At 45.1% G+C, this 21,506-nt stretch overlaps 1 protein-coding gene across 1 annotated transcript in view; it reads left to right on the forward strand.

The window, feature by feature from the left end:
• The window catches only part of hecw1b (HECT, C2 and WW domain containing E3 ubiquitin protein ligase 1b), a 773,289-nt gene that overhangs the window by 649,897 nt on the left and 101,886 nt on the right, over nucleotides 1-21,506 (forward strand). Inside the window, exon 23 of the mRNA XM_085988048.1 lies at nucleotides 11,005-11,103. Coding sequence (XP_085844174.1) covers nucleotides 11,005-11,103 — 99 coding nt within the window. The remainder of the gene's footprint in view (nucleotides 1-11,004; nucleotides 11,104-21,506) is intronic.

Raw genomic sequence — 21,506 nt, forward strand, 5'->3', positions numbered from 1 at the left:
CCATTATTGGGACGTGAATGGATCAGAAAGATAAGTTTAGACTGGCACTCCATTCAGGCACTGACGGTGGCTGGTAAAAAGGATGACAACGTCACTCCTGGACGATTGTCAACAATCTTAGCTGACGCCAAAGAGGTATTTCAACAAGAACTGGGCACTCTTAAAGGCATAACCGCCTCAATAAAAATAGAGGAGAATGCAATTCCCAAGTTTTTCAAAGCAAGACCATATGCAATTCGCCCAGCCGTTGAGGCAGAGCTGGAGAATCTGGAGAATGCAGGCGTGTTATCTAAGGTAGACTGGAGCGAGTGGGCGACACCCATCGTTCCTGTCATGACAAAAATGTTAAACAATAAGTCTGAGGAGCCAAGGAAGGTTCGCATCTGTGGGGACTTCAAGGTGACGGTGAACCCAGTCCTTCACACAGTACAATATCCTCTTCCAAGGATAGAAGATATCTTCGCCTCACTATCTGGAGGGAAGCGTTTTACAAAAATTGACCTAGCACAAGCATATTTGCAGATGGAGGTTGAAGAATCCTCTAGGAAGTATCTCACGATAAACACTCACAAAGGTCTTTACCAGTATAATCGACTGGTATTTGGAGTAGCATCAGCTCCGGCGATATGGCAAAGAGCGATGGAACAAGTCCTGCAAGGGATTCCGGGGACTCAGTGTTACTTGGCCGACATCCTAGTGACAGGTGAAGATGACAGTGAACACCTTGCCAACCTAGAGCAGGTGCTCACTAGACTACGTGAACATGGGCTATGAGCCAATCGCCCCAAGTGCGAGTTTTTTAAGAAACAGATATCGTATTGTGGCCACGTGATTGATGAAGAGGGGCTGCATAAGTCCCCTGACAAAATTGAAGCGGTAGTTAAGGCTCCAGCGCCTGAAAATGTGTCGCAACTGAGGTCATTCCTCGGATTGGTGAATTACTACCATAAGTTTCTGCCGAATTTGTCCACAATTCTGCATCCACTGAACGCCCTACTACGAACGGGAGTAGCATGGAAATGGAGCGATGAATGCAAGCGGGCCTTTCAGAAGAGTAAGGACCTAATCACTTCAAGAGAAGTATTGGCTCACTACAACCCATCACTACCGATAAGACTGGCGTGTGATGTGTCTCCCTACGGCATTGGGGCGGTACTGTCACATAAATTCCTTGATGGTTCAGAGAGGCCGATAGCTTTTGCGTCACGCTCGTTAACTTCAGCCGAGCGTAACTACGCCCAGATTGACAGAGAGGCCCTCAGCCTAGTGTGGGGGGTGAAGAAGTTCAATCACTACCTGCACGGTCAGAAATTTACTCTACTAACTGATCATCAACCTCTCGTCTCCATTTTCAACCCTCAGAAGGGCGTACCGATAATGACGGCACAACGGCTACAGATGGTGGTCCCTTTTCCTAGGGGCTCACCAATATGACATCGAGTACAAAGGAACTAAACAGCATGGGAATGCAGATGGATTGCCGACGGTGGAAGAAGAACTGGCAGTGGATCCAGTGGAGTTATTCCACTCGACTATAGTCGAATGTCTCCCTGTGACGAATGCAATCATAGAAAAGGAAACACGAAATGACGCGACACTCTCCTGGGTCTATGATTTAACGGTGAAGGGATGGCCAGCACATGGCGAACCACTGCTGCCAGCATTCTCGCCGAGAAGAGAACAGCTGTCAGTGTGCAGAGGAACCTTGATGTGTGGATCCAGAGTAGTAATTCCACCCAAATTGAAGGATAGAGTGCTCAATAAGCTTCATGAGGTTCATCTGGGAGGGGTAAAAATGAAGAACTTAGCCAGAGCGTTTGTGTGGTGGCCGGGAATCGATAGAGAAATCGAAGAGATGACCAAGAGCTGTACAGGATGCCAGAAGGTCCAAAACGCCCCACCACAAGCCCCTCTACATCCATGGGAGTGGCCCTCATCTCCATGGCAAAGGGTGCACATTGATTTTGCTGATCCCTTTATGGACTCGATGTTTTTAATTGCGGTGGATGCACATTCAAAGTGGCCAGAGGTAATAAAAATGTCCTCAACCACCACAGAAAAAACTATCACAGTCTTACGAACCATATTCGCCAGGAATGGGCTGCCTGAACAGATTTGCTCTGACAATGGATCACAGTTTGTGTCTGAAGAGTTCCGGAGGTTCTTAAAGAACAATGGTGTTAAGCATTACACATCCGCCCCATATCATCCAGCCACTAATGGATTGGCCGAGAGGTTTGTTCAAACATTCAAGAAGGCTATCAAGGCAATGTGTAATGAAGATATACCCCTACAACACAAGGTGGATAACTTCTTGTTTGCCTACCGGAATGCGACACATGCGGTTACCAATCAAACTCCAGCCATGATGTTCTTCAATCGAAGACTACGATGCCGCTTGGATTTGGTTAAGCCAAACGTCAGAGGAGATGTGGAGAACAGGCAGTTTCAGAATATGAATGAAAGGCCAACCAGGAGTTTTAAGATAGGTCAACCAGTTTTGGCCCGGGACTACCGCACAGAGAAATGGCAGCCAGGAACGATCTGTACACGGCAAGGACCTCTAATGTATACCGTGGACGTTGGGGAGAGCATTGTAAGACGCCATACTGACCAGATTCTAGAGTCACTGGAAAACGTCAACTCCACACCACGATCTGATACACCTGACGATGAAACCGAAGTACCATTGCATCTACCGCAGAATCGGTGATATTGGAAGCAGACGAACCAAACAACGACATTGATCCCGACTCAACCTTGCCAGAAGAACCTGATATCCCAAAGAGGCATTATCCAGACAGAATCAGGAAGCCTCCTCAAAGACTGAACTTATAATTGCTTAACTTCAACCAATGTATCTAGCAACCGTAATTGTAATTAGTTATTATTTAGTTGTTAAATGAATGTTATGTACTGTTTATCTAAAAGGGGAGGAATTGTTGTGTATGTACCTTTAAGGGAATAACTGGTCTCAGACTGCAGTACCGGCAGTGACCACCCCTGTATAAAAGGCCCTAGCAGGCTTCTGTAGTTTCAGTTTCCAGGTTGTCTCCATTCAGTAAAGACTTGTTATAATCAACTCCTGCAGTCCGTGTCTTAATTATACACGGACATAATAGGGCCATGCTCCTCTCTTGAATCCATGAACAGGAGCAGTTCATCCACATACTGTACCAGCTGCCTGGGCTGGTTGAAGCCCTTTAAATTGTTTGCCATGCATTGATGGAAAATGCTAGGGCTGTTGTGGAAGCCCTGAGGCAAACAGTTCCAGGTGTACTGTTGCCCTTTAAATGTAAAGGCAAACTTGTACTGATTCTTCCTCCTTAAAGGGATGGACCAAAACCCGTTGGAAATATCCAGCACCGTTAAAGTGGTCGCGGATGCTGGGATACTTCCTATCAGGTCGGCAACTGCTGCTACCCTGGGTGCACAGGCTGGGATGTTACTGTTGAGCACCCGATAGTCCACCGTGGCCCTCCAGGAGTTGTCCGGCTTTCTAACTGGCCACAGTGGAGAGTTTACGTGGGTGGCTATCGGTCTCAGGACCCCGTGTTGTACCAAAGAGGACATGGCTGCTTCCATGTCTGGCTCCGCTTCCCTGGGGAAGTTATACTGTTTTTGTGGTCGGGCCATGGGGTCCCCGTCTACGCTGACCTCAAACCCGTTGACCCTCCCACAGTCGTGCTTGTGTGTGGCAAATGTGGCTAGGTGGGCTTGCACAAATGCCTGGAACTCCTTTGGGGTGTTACTGACCATGAGCTCGAGGTTATAACCATCTTTAGGCTTCATGGTGCACAGGGTCCCCTTCCCCTCTTTCCCTGGGATGACTACTACTCCGCCTTCCTTTCCTGTACTTGCCCCCCATAGGCAATGATTCCTTAAATCCACCAGGATCCCGTGGCCTACAATAAAGTCGGCTCCCAGGATCCCTTTTCCACCCTCCACTTCCCACTTCATTAGGATACAGGTCCACTTAGAGTGGAGTGTACCCAAATGAATGGACAGCGGGATGGAAAATGAGCCAGCCTGTTCTTTACCTGTGAATCCCGACAGACTGTATGGGACCCCGCTAGATAGAGGTGAGGTGGTGGGGTTATCTGAATGGATCATGGTGCATGATGCCCTCGTATCCAACAGATAGGTCCCCTTTACCTTTTCTACCTCCATCTCGATGAGGGGTCTCTTCCATAAGTCGTACTGCAGGGAACATAGTTAAACAAGCTGCGCTGGCTCTAGTCAGGGCTGTGGGTTGGATGGGGCTGAGGGGGGTCAGCGCACCTGTAGTGGCTGCTACCCTCCCAGGGCCAGTCAATAGGGTCCTCATTGCGTCCAAAAATGACTCGACTGTGGTGGGAGGGATCCCTAACTCTGTCTTTTGGGCTGGGGCTGAGGAATTCTTTCCCTTGTTATCCTGCCGAGGGTTTTTGCACTCCTTCCTCCAGTGTCCATCCTTCCCACACCCGTAACAATTAAACTTTGTGCCAGAAGGGTTATTCCCTTCCTGATGCCACTCCTTCCTATCCTGTCCGGGTTTTGCTTCATGCACCTTCCCCTTAGGTGGGTGTGCATCGGTTCCCCTACCATTCCTGTAGGCTAGGGTCAACTGTCTGATCACCGTGAGTTCGGTGGTCAGGGGATTCTTAGGGTCAAACCAGACTTCCGCCTTGGCCCTGACTTGTGGCAAGCTGTTTGCCACCAGGCAACGGAGCCAGTGGGCCAGCTGATCCTGGTCCAGGAACGCCCGGTTAGGTGCCCCTGTGCAGGCACTCCTATACACCGGCCAAAACCAATCCGCGAAAGCCTGCGGGGTTTCCCCTGCGATCTGCACTGTCTTCTCCACTGGGGAGAAAGGACTTCCCTCATTCATCCCCATGGCCTCAAGACCTTCCTCCTTAAGTTCCCCATACTCACACTGTCCCTTCTTACACTGGTCAGAAAGGGACTGGAGGAGCTTACTTTCCAGGGAAAATAGCAGCATTTTGGCCTGTTCAGCATCATCGCACTCGTTGATGCTGGCTGCCTGCTCCACTTCCCTGAAGTGGACCGAGGGGTCCCCATTCTCTGCGAGCTTTGGTATATGGCTTACCGTGGCCCTAAGCTGTTGGGTGCCGTAGGGAACTACGAACTGGTTTTGATGGGGTCCCTCCTCCCCATCACGAGCGGGTGGGCCCAACCTTCGCTACCGGGCCGGGCACATCGGCCCCGGTTCCAGCCTCTCTTGCGGGGGTTGTTCCATCTCCGCTTCTACCCCTAGCTCCACCCACCTTTGCTGCCAGACCTCGCTGAAACCTGGCACTACGGGTGGTGGTCGTGGGACCTCCTGCTCCTCAACTGGGTCGTCCCTTGGCACTACCAGTGGTGTTTGAACCGTTCTCCCCAGGTTCCCTGTAAAGTCGACCTGGGCTGCCTTCGGGCTTATGAGGCACACCATGCCCTTTGCCTTCCTTAGTGCAAGGCTCAGATTCTCTATCTGTTCCTTGCAGGGGCCATGATCTGCGTCTTCAAACCCCTGTTCGCTTGCTAACTTATAGGCTGCCTTTATGTCTTTTACTTTCTCCTCCTGCTCTCTTATTTGCCTCGCGAGGCGGGCATTCTTCTCCAGCAATCTCAGCTCATTGCTCTTGGCTTCGGTGACCTGGCACTGTAGATATTCCAGCCTGGCCTTAAGCTCCCCCATTAACTGTACCCTTTCCTGATTCAGGGCCTGCAATGCTACCAGTAACTTCTCCCCTGCTAGAGTCCTGTCTTGGACTTCCAGGGCTGACTCCCATATCTCGGCTGCCTGTGTTTCAACGAGCCTGTCCAGAAGCTGGATCTGTTTCTTGAAGCACATCAGCCAGACTGCCTTTTCTATGGATTTCCTATGATCCTTCCCTTCTGTCCATTTAGCTGCAGCATCTACCGGACACCCAGCCTTTAACAGATTAGTGATCCACTTCTTAGTGATATTCACTTTACTGAATACATAGTCAGAAATCCTCTCGTCCATTACGGTTTGCTCTCCCGAATCAGTGTCTACTGTATCGCACCCCTGTTGCCGGAGTCCTGCCGCAGTCGCCATTTCTGTAGGGGGTGGCGTGTGTGCAGTCAGCTCGCCTCTGACTGGGTTCCCGAGTGGTTCGAATCGTTCCCACACCCCTGGGTTCTAGACACCGGACATAGGTACAGGCGGTGATACAGAATTGGAGTAGACAACTGGTTTGGTACAAGAAAACCGTATTATTATTAAAAGGCACAATAAAATTACAACACTGGAAAAATTACTGGAATAGCTACAGGCATACAAGAGTACACTTAATTAGGGAAGGAGAACACACGGCACATCGAGGGAAAAATCACAGTATTAATCCCCTTAACCTTGTCCCACCCCCAATATCTAACTAATTGTGCTGTGAGGGGCCAGGGATTATGCTCACCAATAAGGGTTTCTGGACAGGTCGAATCCTGTCGATTGGGCCGGTTGGGGTTTTGGGGTTCGCTCTTGGTGTCCTTTGGGGCCTGCCATCGTCACGTGGTCCCAGGGCGCGGCGGTGGAGTCGTCTGAGTAAAGTACCCTCTTTTCCTCCATTAGGATAGGGAGTAAAGTCTTTGTTGGGTACTTTACCTTGCAGAATGGAAACTTCGGGTTTTGTTCTTCTGGTGGTGGTCTGGTCGTCGAAGTTTTTGTTGCAGTTGGGGTTCGGTGTTGGTTTGGTCGCGGTGGCCTAGATCATTACCTGTGCAGTGGTAATGATCCGAAGGTATAGTTTACCCGGCCCTTTGTTACCGCGGTGCTCGTGGTCGTCGGCTTCTTCTTCTACCCCTGCTTTGTACGTCAGCTTATGCCTGGACCGGGGTGTGTGCCCGCTTGTCCCCAACGCTTCTCTACGCTGCCCTTCACTGCTTATCGGCCTTGCCGTTCGCCTCATCTCGCCTGCCCGCTTGTTGCCCCGTTTGTCCTGCGTGTTTTGAGTCCTGTCTTGAGTCCTGTTCCATTTTCGGTTACCGGTGGGCCTACAATTATACTATTTCGGAGGTTCATTATCTGCGCGCCAAGTCAGGGTTAGTTCTTTGTCTAATTTTGGCGGGCTTGTTAAAGTGATTATAGTCGTTCACTTTAACTGCTTTTTGGGTGGTTGCCCCGTTGTTAAATGTTCCTTAATGTCTCGGTGTTTGTTATTCATCATGTTTAATCGGCGTTTTCCTGGCTTGGTGGCTACTTCGAACTGTAACCAATTATTTATGCAATAGGTTTGATGGGTTGAAGATTAAGTCTGGAAGATTCACCAGGCTGATACCTGGGATGGCAGGAATGACGTAAGAGGAGAGATTGTGTCGATTGGACTTATACTCACTGGAGTTTAGAAGATTGAGAGGGGATCTCATCGAAACCTATAAAATTCTGTCAGGCCTGGACAGACTAGGTGCTGGAAGGATGTTTATGATGGCCAGGGAGTCCAGAACCAGGGGTCATAGTCTAAGGATAAGGGGTAAGCCATTTAGGACTGAAATGAGGAGGAATTTCTTCACCCAGAGAGTGGTAAACCTGTGGAATTCTCTGCCACAGAGGGCGGTGGAGGCCAGTTCATTAAATATATTCAAGAAAGAGTTGGATATATTTCTTAAGGCTAAAGGGATCAAGGGATATGGGGAGAAGACAGGGACAGGGTACTGAATTTGGATGATCAGCGATGATCTCACTGAATGGCGGAGCAGGCTCGAAGGGCCGAATGGCCTACTCCTGCTCCTATCTTCTATGTTTCTATGTTTCTATGTTTCCTGAGTTGATTGGTTTCAAAACGAAGAATGCATATTCTGCATTATCTAATGTCTGGCTTCAGAAATAACAAGTCCCTCACAGACCCAGGCATGTCATCTGACCTGCCGTTTTGCAGGGACCTGTTTTTTTTCAATCTTGCAGGCTTCTGCCACGAGGTCCAGAAGCCATTTTGTTTAGGGTACCCTTATAACTTCGTCCTTCAGGGTCCCTTTATTAATAACTCTGGGGAATGTGGGAATTTTGAGAAGCTTACATCCCAGCGGGCAAAGCACCATGTAAGGAACTCGAATTTGTAAAATTACCTCTTAAAAGTTCTAGTCTTAGCGCTTGTGCTTGTCATATGGTTTCACACCAGTGGGATAAAAGTTATTATTAACTCTTTTATTGAATTACGTGTGGCGTGTTAAGGTAATACAAGGAAAGCAAATATTTAAAAGTTTCCTATTAACTTGCTTTCAATTTTATAGGATTGGTTGTAGTTCATTCTACTGGTGTGAACTAAAACTAGAAACGGCAAGTTAGAAAGTGCTATGCTGCAATTTTGCAATTATTGCTTCGCCTTCTATGATGATGCTTTAGATTTTTCTATGATTGTAAATACTCAAAAAAAATGATTCATCTGTGTTTTCACACAGATTTTTTCTCATAAATGTCACTAGAGCACACCCTTTTCTGCAGCTCTGTCTCATACAGATGAATTACAAGCTGTTTACGTGGAGTCCATCCATCCTATAACATTGTACTTACTAAAACGCTCCACAGGACATTGCCATAGCATGCATCTCACTGCAATGTCCCCATTATCAGCATGGTGTAAAGTTACTAGTTAATATATGTGGCCATGCCACTTTCCAGCTCAATGATGTAGATGGTGTTATGAAGTTGGCTACTGTCTACACAGACCTGCATGACTCATAGAAATACATAGAATTTGCAACATGGACACAGGCCATTTGGCCCAACCAGTCTGTGGCAGCGTTTACCCGCCACACAAAAAAACACCGATATGTTTTGTACAACACGTGTGTTTATTTTGGTGGTTCATATTTTCATTGAGCCTTCAACACAACTTTTTTTCTCAACCCATCCAGACAGGAATATTGTACTTTTTCATGAACCATTTATTCCTGATATATGTTCCATTTATTTTTATATATTTTGATTGGAAAACCCTTCTTCTAGACAATTTTCCTTTCTTATATTAAACCGTGTCTTATTGTGCTATGTATTTCACACATGGCATTCATTCATTGGGGTTTTAACCCTTTATCCTGCTGAGCACAGACACTAAGGATAACATTTTCGCAGGAATTTCCCTAATCTGATAAGGGCACTAGTATAAATACTCTGACAAGAATATTCATCAAAGCCTTCAAATGATTTTTTCTTTTAAATAATGCCGTATCCATTCAGCTAGCTCTATCAGCTTCTGTCCAGTCACCTGGCCAGTTCCAGTAACTGATGGAGTAGTGAGTCTATTGCGTTAGTTCTGTCCTGTCTGACATAGAGAGGGACAAAAACAGATTGCTGAGCTCACCCACATCAGAAATATGGCAAAGTGGTGGGAACACTACTGTACTTTCACCTACCTTCATTACATTTTTAAGGAAAACATTAGGGAGTCCTATTTGATCCAGAGATGAGCTTCCGACCACATATCTGCTCCATCACCAAGACTGCCTACTCCCCGTCATTGCCCGTCTCTGCCCCTGCCTCAGCTCATTTATGCCTTTGTTACCTCCAGACTTGACTATTCCAATGCTCTCCTGGCTGGTCTCCCATCTTCCACCCTCCGTAAACATGAACTCATTAAAGCTCTCAAGCCCATATCCTAACGCGCACCAAATCCCTTTCACACATCACCTAATCACCTCCCCTTGACATTTAACGTTACTATCATCGCCGAATCCCCCACCATCAACATCCTGGGGGGTCACCATGGAACAGAAATTTAACTGGACCAGCCACATAAATACTATGGCAACAAGAGCAGGTCAGAGGCTAGGTATTCTGCAGCAAGTGTCTCACCTCCTGACTCCCCAAAGACTTTCCACCATCTACAAGGCACAAATAAGAAGTGTGATGGAATACTCTCCACTTGCCTGGATGAGTGCAGCTCCAAGAAGCTTGACACCATCCAAGACAAAGCAACCCGCTTGATTGGCAACCCATTCGCTACCTTAAACATTCACTCCCTCCATCACCGGTGTACCGTGGCTGCAGTGTGTGCCATCTACAAGATGCACTGCAGCAACTCGCCAAGGCTTCTTCGGCAGCACCTCCCAAACCCGCGACCATTTCCACCTAGAAGGACAAGGGCAGCAGGCGCATGGGAACACCATCACCTCCAAGTTCCCCTCCAAGTCACACACCATCCTGATTTAGAAGTATATCGCCGTTCCTTCATCGTCGCTGGGTCAAAATCCTGGAACTCCCTCCCTAACAGCACTGTGGGAGTACCTTCACCACACGGACTGAAGTGATTCAAGAAGGCAGCTCACCACCACCTTCTCAAGGACATTTAGGGATGGGCAATAAATGCTGGCCTTGCCAGCAATGCCCACATCCCATAAAATGAATTTTTTGAAAAACCTCTGCTTGTTGACCTACATTGGCTCCTGGTGCAGCAACGCCTCAATTTTAAAATTTCCATCCTTATTTTCAAATCCCTCCATGGCTGTGCCCCTCCCTGTAACCTCCTCCAGCCCTACAACCCTCCAAGACCTCTGCACTCCTCCAATTCTGGTCTCTTGTGCATCCCCGATTTTAATCGCTCCACCATTGGTGGCCGTGCCTTCAGCAGCCTGGGCCTTAAGCTCTGGAATTCCTTCCCTAAGCCTCTCTACCTCTCTAGCTCTCCAGCCAGCTTCAGGCCAAGAGGATGGAAAGCAAACCAACTTTCAGGTCACCCCAAATGCCATTCTTTGTTCAAACCTAGTAGGTCCATAAGAATAACCTGGAGTGAGAGGCCCCTCTCTGTTTGTCTCCTCGCTCTCTGTAGGAGGCGCAGGGCCTCTATTCTGTGCATTCCCCGATAGCATGGTTGATTAGGAACAAACCCATATCATGCCACTCCAACATTTTTGAAGTGCCAATGATAATAGGGGTAGCTTTTTAATTTAGATTAAATTGGCAAATTGTGAATGGCAGAAGTGGTTAATCTATCATTAACAGATGGTACTTAAACTGGTTACTTATGAAACCCATTTCATTTCTCACAGAAAATATTATTTTCCTTTCAGGTTCAGGTTCAGTGGTCGTATCCTGGGTCTTGCTCTGATTCACCAGTACCTGTTAGATGCCTTCTTCACCAGACCATTCTATAAGGCACTACTAAGGCTGTAAGTGTACAACTCTTCCAAACTGCATACACGGCTGCCAGATTTATGTACCATTGCACTGCTCACATATTGCTTCAGAATAAATATTATCGGAATATACTTCAGAGTAAGGTTCCTTGATGACATTATAGTCATCTTGTGAAAATTATAGCCCTCAAATGTATTTTTTCAGAATGAGTCTTTATGACTTTTAAAACCATAAAAATTCCATTGCTTGAGGCTAACCAGATCAAAGGTGCCATTTCTGTGATTCCACAGAATGTAAAGTCTACCGCTAACATTGCAATGCCTCCAGTTCCCAGTCTGCCCTGCTGTTCAGTGTTACACATGGAGTACCTCAGAACCACCATGAGGTTCTTCAAGTAGGACATAACTCAGAGTTGCATCAATTACTATTATAAAGAATCCCACTGGCATAATAATTTTTATGGAATCAGAAGGTTAAGGACTTGCAGGTTTATAAGATTTTGTCATGATGACTTTAGTGACTGAGTGAATACTGCAACTTAATTTTTAATCATTCTTTGGGGGCTGTGTTGGACTGTTTTGAAGTTAAGTCACTTTGAACAGTTAAACAGCAGAACGTATATGAGTTTACCACTCAAAGCCATGAGCACTGAGTATTATAGTCCATGGCATTTTAACTAACTGCCAGCAGTACATTAATACACACAGTCAGATTTTTAAAAAATTATTCAAATATGCCTCAGTAGTGAGTGGAAACAAGTGGGGGAAAGAATGTGTGTTCACCAGAAACTACAGTTAATGGCCTCTGGAAATGGCTGCAATGCTAACCAAGTGAAATTGGTCTGGGGGACATGGAGCTAGGTGGCACAGCGCTAACCTGTCGTGCAACATCGTCCTGTGGTGTTGCTGGAGGGATCCGGGACAAAGTTTGTGTCCAGGTGCGGCGTTGCAGCTTCCCACAGCCTCTGGGAGTGAAGCTGTGGTGCTCACAGGGAATTGTGGGTAATGACGAGGTGTGTGATTTAAAGGGGCCATGCACACTGAAGCAATATAAAATAAAATGCAGTGAATCAATACATTTTTCAACCCTTTCTGCCTTTTAAAAAATATTCAACATTTAAAAGAAGTTCCAAATGTGAATATTCAGCTGTTAAAGCTGAATTACCTTCCTAACCTCAACAAATGGGAAAACTGCCTCAGCACTAACACAAATGGCTCAGCAAGCCAGGGAAGGGGTGTCACATGCAGCACTCCAGCTTTGTGCAGGGGGTCAACACTGCAAGACTGGCCCTCCACCCACAGGGGCCAGGAGGCCCTCCAGAGAGAACAATGTGGGAGTACATCACTAAGGCCATCACTGCCAGCAGTATTGCCCCCACCACCTGGATCCAGTGCCCAAAGAAGCTACATGACGTCAGACCACTGGGCAAGGTCAGTGAATGCATCTTCAAAAGCCATCTCCTACCAACTGCACCACTAGCCTCACACACTGCTCAATGCATGACTCACCTACCAACAATCTGGACCAATGACGAGGCACATCTCCCATTCCTAGCCTCACCTCATCCACTTGGAGGAGACGGTGCAGGCCATTCTTGGCAGGGGCATGGTTGAGCCCTTGGCCAGCGGCAGGGCTGAAAGGATACAAGTTGTTGGTATCCTCGTACGTTATCCTCCTTCTGGCATGCACCTCATACTTTCCAGCCCTCCCGCTAGCACAACTCCACCCTTGTGCCATCCTCTTTTCACACACACCAAGAAATGCAGCCTGCCCAGTGGGTCAACAAGGAGAGGCAGATTGCAGGCGGATGATTCCATCCTGGATATTCCGGCCACAAAGGGGCTGTCTGGGATGCATCCTTCCATTTGATACCTCCTCTTCGGCTTCCTCCTCTTCTGCATCTTCCTCTTCCCTCTGCAAGTGGATGCTGTAAATGTAAAATGACAGCATAAAATGCTGGAAAAACTCAGTTGGTCAGGCAGCATGTCCACTTGAAACGTGAACTCTCCACAGATGTTGCGTGACCTGCTGAATATTCTCAGCATGTTCTGACTTCTCAAAGGCTTTCATTTACCGTCCGAGCCCTTGCAAGCGTCCAGCATCACTCCTTACACACTTAAAAAACTTTTCACATCTATTGCAGCAATCCACCACTTCAATAAAATAAAAAAAAACAGTCCAAACCCCTTATGTTCAAAATTACCTGAATGATGTGTGTCTTTTTAAGAGGTGCTGACATCGTCACTGTCAGCCTGCTTGCACGGCAGGTTAACCTGGAATTCAGCGGCGAATTCAGCGCGAGGGTCAAAGTTCACGCTTGTGATGTAAAGTCAGTGTTGCACACCAATTTATGGGCTGCCAGTTACCAGCAGTGCAAAGGTAAGGACAAAACGACGGCTGCCGCAGGAACTGCCAGTAGATTGCAAAAGAGCAGTGGCGGCCGTTTTACCGCCATTTAATGGCACTACGGAGTGACGCTATGGTCACGAATTTCTAGCCCAAGATGTTTATCCTTTGCTGTTGAATATGATGTCATAAAAGGCAGAACATGGAGATCAAGGTGAAAGTGCAAAGGTACCTGGGTTTTATTGAATATGAGTGGTAATTATTGTCATAATGATGCATTTTTACCACAAAATGAACTTCATGAAGAACACAGGAAGGCTCAGCCTACAATAGCACGTATGAATTCAACAATTCCACAAAGTGCACAAGCTTACCAAACCCGTGACTTCAAAAGAGTGTCAAAGGTGATGGTGGAATACAATAACAAATGGTCTACATCACAGCAAGCCGTGAAGTCTTTAAAAATACATTTGTTCACCTGAGAAGATGATTACCAAACATTCCACTCTACTCAACAAGAGAGAAATGCCTCCTCGGAATCCAAGTAAGTGTGATATACAGTCATTTTTCTTATTTTTTAACATTTTGTGGCCGCTTATTCTCATACCCTACTTTGCTTTGCTAGTGCATGGTTGAAATAAAGAGTAGCTTGCCTTTCAAAAGCTAGGCTTTATTAACCTTAAAAAACCAGCAGTACATGTTAAGCACCCAGTCTCAACAAAACTGTAGAGAACTGAATTTAAGATGGCCACCACAGGTCACATGGAATCAACTAACCAATAAGTTTACAGCATATATCTCAAGGCAGGAAAACAGGCAACCAATTACAATGCTTCTTATAAAACAAGAATAATCACCACATTCACCCCTCCTTTTAAAATATACTTCAACCTAGGTAGCCTTTACAGTTTACAATTAGTTATTTATGACTAGAGCAATACACGTATAATGCCTTCAACAATTTTAAAATTTTACTATTAAATTATTAATTATTTTAAAAGTCCATTTTTAATCGGTCGACCGGATATCTTGTTCGTGTCGACCTTCTTAGCCTTGGTGGAATTCCTTGCCCTCCCACACCAGGAGACACAGAAATATCTTCTGCAGGGAGGCTATCAATATCCCGATTATCAACGGTTTCCGGATTGGAAGTCCCATTAGAAGGTAGACTGGGAGGGTCATGAACATCCATCGGGGGCAGACTGAGAGAATTGTAAGTGTCTGCAATAGGATTGGAAATGTTCGTAGTATCTGTGACGACATCAACATTATCTGAATTATGGCTATTATTAATGTCCTCAGGAGAGGGCTGGCCACCACAAGGAGCTAAGTCTTTAACTGAAACCGTACTTTCTTTCCCATCTTGGAATCGAATATGAGCATATTGGGAATTTGCCTCCAATAGCTCCACCTCCTCCACTAAAGGATCATACTTTGACAGTCTAACATGGCGTCGGAGCAGCACAGGTCCCTGCATAGTAAGCCATGAAGGTACCGAATATCCCGTAGAGGATCTCCGCGGATAGTTGAAGAGCCTTTCATGGGGGGTCACATTAGTAGCCGTTGAAAGCAATGATCTAATGGAATGCAGTGCATCAGGCAGTACCATTTCCCACTGTGTATTCTTAAGGTTCCGGGATGTCAAAGCCAACGTAACTGCCTTCCAGATCACCCCATTGTATCGTTCGCACTGTCCATTACCCTGGGGATTATACGGGGTAGTTCTGCTAGTAGAAATTCCCCGACTCTGGAGGTATTCCTTCAACTGGGAAGACATAAAAGAACTTCCCTGATCCGAATGGATATACGCAGGCATCCCAAAGATGACAAAAAGTTGAGTCGGACATTTAATAACTGTAGCAGCTGATACATCTGCACAAGGAAAAGCAAAAGGGAACCTTGAAAACTCATCCACAACAGTAAATATATATCGATTCTGAGTCGTTGAAGGAAGAGGCCCCTTAAAATCAATGCTCAGGTGTTCAAAGGGAGAAGTAGCCTTTATAAGATGAGCTCGTTGAGGCTTAAAGAAATTTGGTTTACACCGGGCGCAGACAGAGCATGATGAAGTCATCCGTTTGACGTCTTCAACTGAAAAGGGCAAATTCTTACTGCGTACGAAGTGTATCATCCTCGTAACACCAGGATGGCACAAAGCATTATGAAGATTAATAAGCGTATCTCCGTGAAGCACAGAACAATAAGCCCTCGACAGCGCATCAGCGGCAACATTATCCTTCCCCGGACGATAGACTATATCGAAATGATAGCATGCCAACTCGATCCTCCACCTCATTATTTTATCATTCTTAATCTTTCCGAAATGTTTGATATCAAAAATGAAGGACACAGATTTTTGGTCAGTTACTAACGTAAAATGTCGCCCAGATAAATAATGTCTCCATTTACGCAGTGCTTCTACTATTGCGTACGCCTCTTTCTCTATTGATGAATGTCTCTGCTCACTATTGCTCAGAGTACGTGAGAAAAAGGCCACAGGTCTTCCATTTTGGTTCAGGGTAGCCCCAATTGCAAAATCGGAAGCGTCCGTCTCAATCACAAAGGGAACCTGCTCATCAATAGCATGCACAACTGCTCCAAGGATATCCTTTTTAAGATTATCAAAACACATCCTGGCCTCCCATGATAGAGGATATGTCGTAACCCGAATAAGGGGCCGGATCTTCTGCGAGAAATTTGCAATCCAATTAGAATAATAAGAAAACAGTCCAACAACTCGTTGCAAGGCCTTAGAATTAGTAGGGCAAGGTAACTCAATCAGTGGTCGCAGCCATTCTGGATCTGGTTTAATCTTGTTTCCCGAGATAATATACCCCAGTAAATTTACCTCGGTGGTCGAAAAGATACACTTCTCTTTATTGAAAGTTAAGCCAACTTTTTCCGCAACTTGAAGGAATCTTTCTAGATTAAAATCGTGCTCCACCCTTGATTTGCCACACACCGTGATGTCACCTAAATATGAGAAGGTGTCAGAGAGAGAGTTATCACTTATAAAAGCATCCATTGCCCGTTGAAAACAGGCGACACCGTTAGTAACACCGAATGGTACTCGGCAAAACTGGTACAGTTTTCCGCCAGCTTCAAAGGCCGTATATGGTTTGTCCCTCTTAACGATAGGAATCTGATGATAAGCACTCTTTAGGTCAATAGTGCTAAAAACCTTATATTGAGATACTTTATTGATAAGCTCATCAATCTTAGGCAGGGGGTACGCATCTAATTGAGTATACCTGTTAATAGTTTGAGAGTAGTCTATCACCATTCGCTTCTTATGTCTCTCATTAGTGGTGACAACTACCTGTGCCCGCCAGGGCGAAAAACTAGGTTCAATGATTCCTTCCGATAAAAGACGTTGAACTTCAGAATTAATAAATTCTTTATCCTGACTGCTATACCTTCTTGACTTGGTAGCAATTGGCTTACAGTCCGGCATCAAATTGGAAAAAAGTGATAATGGAGAAATGAATAAAGAAGTTAATCCACAAATAGACAAAGGTGGCTTAGTTCCTCCGAAAGAAAGACTGAGGGACTCATGTAATTGAAGCACATCATGACCAATCAAAATGTCCGCACAGAGATTAGGCAGAACGGATAGGCGTATATCAGTATACATATTACCTAGGAGAATTAATTTCACAAGGCAACAACCAGCTACTTGTGAGGTGAGAGTCGTCTGAGCCATACACACCTGATAGGAAGCAGGCGAAATTTTCAAATGCTTCTCCCTCACAAACTGAAGACTTATAAAGCTCTCAGTACTGCCCGTATCTATAAGGGCCTTCACTTCTAACCCATTAACTTGGGCCATAACTATAGCTTTGTTTAGGCCATGGGAAAAGGCGGCAGAAACTGATGCAATAAACGCCCTATCTAAAGGCTGAATGGTCGCAGAGGAGGCAACCGATTTGCAAACACGTGCATAATGACCTCTCTTGCCGCATTTACTACACACAGCCTCCCGGGCAGGGCACTTCAGACGGGGGTGCCGGGCGTTCCCGCAAAAATAACACTTCTGAATCCTAGAGGCAACAGCTGCCAAAGTAGAAACTGTTTCGGAATCTGATAAACCACTCCTATTAAATCCACGTGACTCCCTTTCATCCGGAACTGCCGAAACCACGGTCGCAGGCCGATCAAAAAGAGCATAAGAATCCGAACTTCTCTGAGCCAAATCCAATGTAGAGGCTTGCTCAAAAGCACTCTTAAGATCCAAGGTCTTATTTTCTAATATCCGCTGACGAATTGATCTAGACAGTAATCCATTAATAAATGCATCCCGTACCGACTCTTCCTTATGTTCTTCTGCAGACACGGCCTTATAATTACAATTAGCACCAAGGCGCCGGAGTGCTTGTAAATAAGCATCCAAGGATTCTCCCGCCTGCTGCCTATGGGCAGATAAAAGGTAACGTGCAAATACCTCATTTTTGGGTTTAACAAAAAAAATTTCCAACGTAGCAATAGCCAATTCATAAGTTTCACAGCCCAAAATATACTTATACACATCCGGAGCAATGTAGTTGATTAGTATATCCAACTTATTCAGAGATTGCTGATCCAACACGCCCAAAAAGTTTTTAAATGTACGATACCAATGTTTCCATTGATCATCCACTCCTGCAGAATTAGGGTCAGCATTAAATCGTTCCGGTCGAAGATATCGTTCCATTATAGCAAAAGGTTAATAAATTGAAATAAAGAGTAGCTTGCCTTTCAAAAGCTAGGCTTTATTAACCTTAAAAAACCAGCAGTACATGTTAAGCACCCAGTCTCAACCAAACTGTAGAGAACTGAATTTAAGATGGCCACCACAGGTCACATGGAATCAACTAACCAATAAGTTTACAGCATATATCTCAAGGCAGGAAAACAGGCAACCAATTACAATGCTTCTTATAAAACAAGAATAATCACCACAATGGTCTCAAGCATAGGGTGCCGCACCAAAATAACTATCCACGTACAAGCAGACAGCGCGTGTCACATGGGAGGGAGAGGACAGCACAGGGAGAGGGGAAGAGGGAGAGAGAAGGGGGACAGACAGGGGCAGGGAGACCGCGTGCCCCAAAATTGTTTACTATAATTGATACTTGACTTATGAATGGTGCTCACAAATCAGTTGCTTTTGGATATAGAACATGATATTGCTGAAAAGGCATGTAATAGTTTCTGTGTGTCACTGCATGTTGGCTCACTATATATAGTGACAGTTATTGTTTCTGGAACTAACAGTTACTCATTCTGGTACTGTGTAATGAGAAAGGGCTAATCAATAATCTTGTGGTAAAGGGGTCTTTAGGGACAAGTGACCATAATATGATGGAATTTTACATTAAGTTTGAGAGTAATGTAGTCCAAACTGAAACTAAGGTCTTCAATCTATACAGAGAAAACTACAAGGGTATGAGGGACAAGTTGGCCATGGTAGATTGGGAGACTGCACTAAAAGGTATGAAGGTGGACATACAATGGCTAACATTCAAGGCAATAATGCATAATTTGCAACAAACATATATTCCTCTAGGGCATAAAAACCCAAAAGGAAAAGTGATCCAACTATGGCTAAAAACAAATTAAAGCTAGTATTAAGTCAAAGGAGGAAGCTTATAAAATTGCCAGAAAAAGCGGTCAGCCTGAGGATTGGGATCTTTTTAGAAATCAGCAAAGGGGGACCAAGAAATTGATAAAGAAAGGGAAAATGGAATATGAGTACAAACTAGCGAAAAATATAAAAACCGATTGTAAAAGCTTCTATAGGTATGTGAAAAGGAAAAGACTGGCCAAGGTAAATGTAGGTCCTTTACAGTCAGTTACGGGAGAATTTATAATGGGGAATGAGGAAATGGCTGAGAAATTAAATAAATACTTTGTTTCTGTCTTCACGGAGGAAGACACAAAAAACCTCCCAGAAATACGAGAAAACCAAGGGTGTGGTGAGAATGAGGAACTTAAAGAAATTATTATTAGTAAAAAAAAGTACTAGCAAAATTAATGGGACTAAAAGTCGATAAACCCCAAGGACCGGATGACCTACATCCTAGGGTTTTGAAAGAGGTGGCCATTGGGATAGTGAACGCATTGATTGTCATCTTCCAAAATTCTATAGATTCTGGAACGGTTCCTGCAGATTGGAGGATAGCAAATGTAGCCCCGCTGTTTAAGAAAGGAGGGAGAGAGATAACGGGGAACTACAGACCTGTTAGCCTCACATCAGTAGTTGGGAAAATGTTGAAATCTATTATAAAGGATGCAATAACTGGGCACTTGGAAACTAATAGTAAGATTGGGCAGAGTCAACATGGATTTATGAAAGGGAAATCCTGTTTGACAAACCTATTGGAGTTCTTTGAGGATGTATCTAGTGGAGTAGACAAAGGGGAACTGGTAGATGTGGTGTATCTGGATTTTCAGAAGGCCTTCGATAAGGTCCCACACAAGAGGTTGGTGAACAAAATTAGGGCACATGGAATTGGGGGTAATATACTAGCATGGATTGAGAATTGGTTAACAGACAGAAAACAAAGAGTAGGGATAAACAGGTCTTTTTCAGGATGGCAGGCTGTGACTAATGGGTTACCGCAATGATCGGTGCTTGGGCCCCAGCTATTCACAATCTATATCAATGATTTGGATGAGGGGACCAAATGTAACATTTCTAAATTTGTTGATGATACAAAGCTAGGTGTCAGTGTCAGTTGTGAAGAGGATGTGAAGAGGCTTCTAGGGGATCTCGACAGGCTCAGTGAGTGGGCGAGAACATGGCAGATGGAATATAATGTGGATAAATGTGAAGTTATCCACTTCGGTAGAAAAAACAGAAAGGCAGAGTATTTCCTAAATGGTGAAAGATTGGGGAATGCAGATGCTCAAAGGGACCTGAGTGTCCTTGTACATGAGTCACTGAAAGTGAATGTGCAGGTGCAGCAAGCCATTAGGAAGGCAAATGATATGCTGGCCTTCATTACAAGAGGATTTGAGTATAGAAGTAAAGAAGTCTTACTCCAATTATATAGGGCCTTGGTGAGACCATACCTGGAGTACTGTGTACAATTTTGGTCTCCTTACCTAAGGAAGGATATACTTGCCATAGAGGGAGTGCAATGAAGGTTCATGAGATTGATTCCTGGGATGGCGGGACTGTCGTATGAGAAGAGATTGAGTAAGCTAGGCCTGTATTCTCTTGAATTCAGAAGAATGAGAGGGGATCTCATTGAAGCATACAAAATTATTACAGGGCTTGATAGGGTGGATGCTGGGAGAATATTTCCCTTGGCTGGGGAGTCTAGAACCAGGGGCCACAGCCTCAATATAATGGGTAGGCCATTCAGGACTGAGATGAGAAGAAATTTCTTCACACAGAGGGTGGTGAATCTTTGGAATTCTCCACCCCAGAGGGCTGTGGAGGCTCAGTTATTGGGTATATTCAAAACAGAAGTCAATAGATTGCTGACTAGTAAGGGCATCAAGGGATATGGCAACAGGGCCGGTGAATGGAGTTGAAGCAGAAGATCAGCCATGATCTCATTGAATGGTGGAGCAGGCTCGAAGGGCTGAATGACATACTCCTGCTCCTATTTCTTATGTTCTTATGTTCTTAACACTTTAAATGCCTGTCACAGCATCTACAGGCAAGTGCACGTGAACACTTACTAATTTTCGCATTGAGATCAGGCGACATAGGAGTTTTCAGTGCAATTGAAAAAAATGCGGAGACTCACCTACGGATTTTAATATATACAATAGATTATCTCATAACTCAGCAGTGGTATTATGGTACTATTCATAATTTCTTGCTTAATCTGCTTGCAAATATCAGTTTGTAAACTGATACCAAGTTTCCATATTCCTGTGCTGCACTTGAATGTCATAAATTATTCAATGTCTTTTTGGCGACTGCAGTAAGCTTTCTGCATTTGCAATGGATGTGTAGTCCAAAGTCACTAATCGGACAGTGTCCTTTTTATCTTCACAGATAAGTCATCTTCACCCAGACTTGATGAATCCAACTCTGAAGCAATTATCATCTCAGATAACAATGATGGGGAGCTGGAGGACACAAAATCTACTA

The sequence above is a fragment of the Somniosus microcephalus genome, chromosome 5 (genome assembly GCF_052327205.1).
Source record: "Somniosus microcephalus isolate GS21.2 chromosome 5, FLI_Smic_1.0, whole genome shotgun sequence".
NCBI lineage: Eukaryota > Metazoa > Chordata > Chondrichthyes > Squaliformes > Somniosidae > Somniosus > Somniosus microcephalus.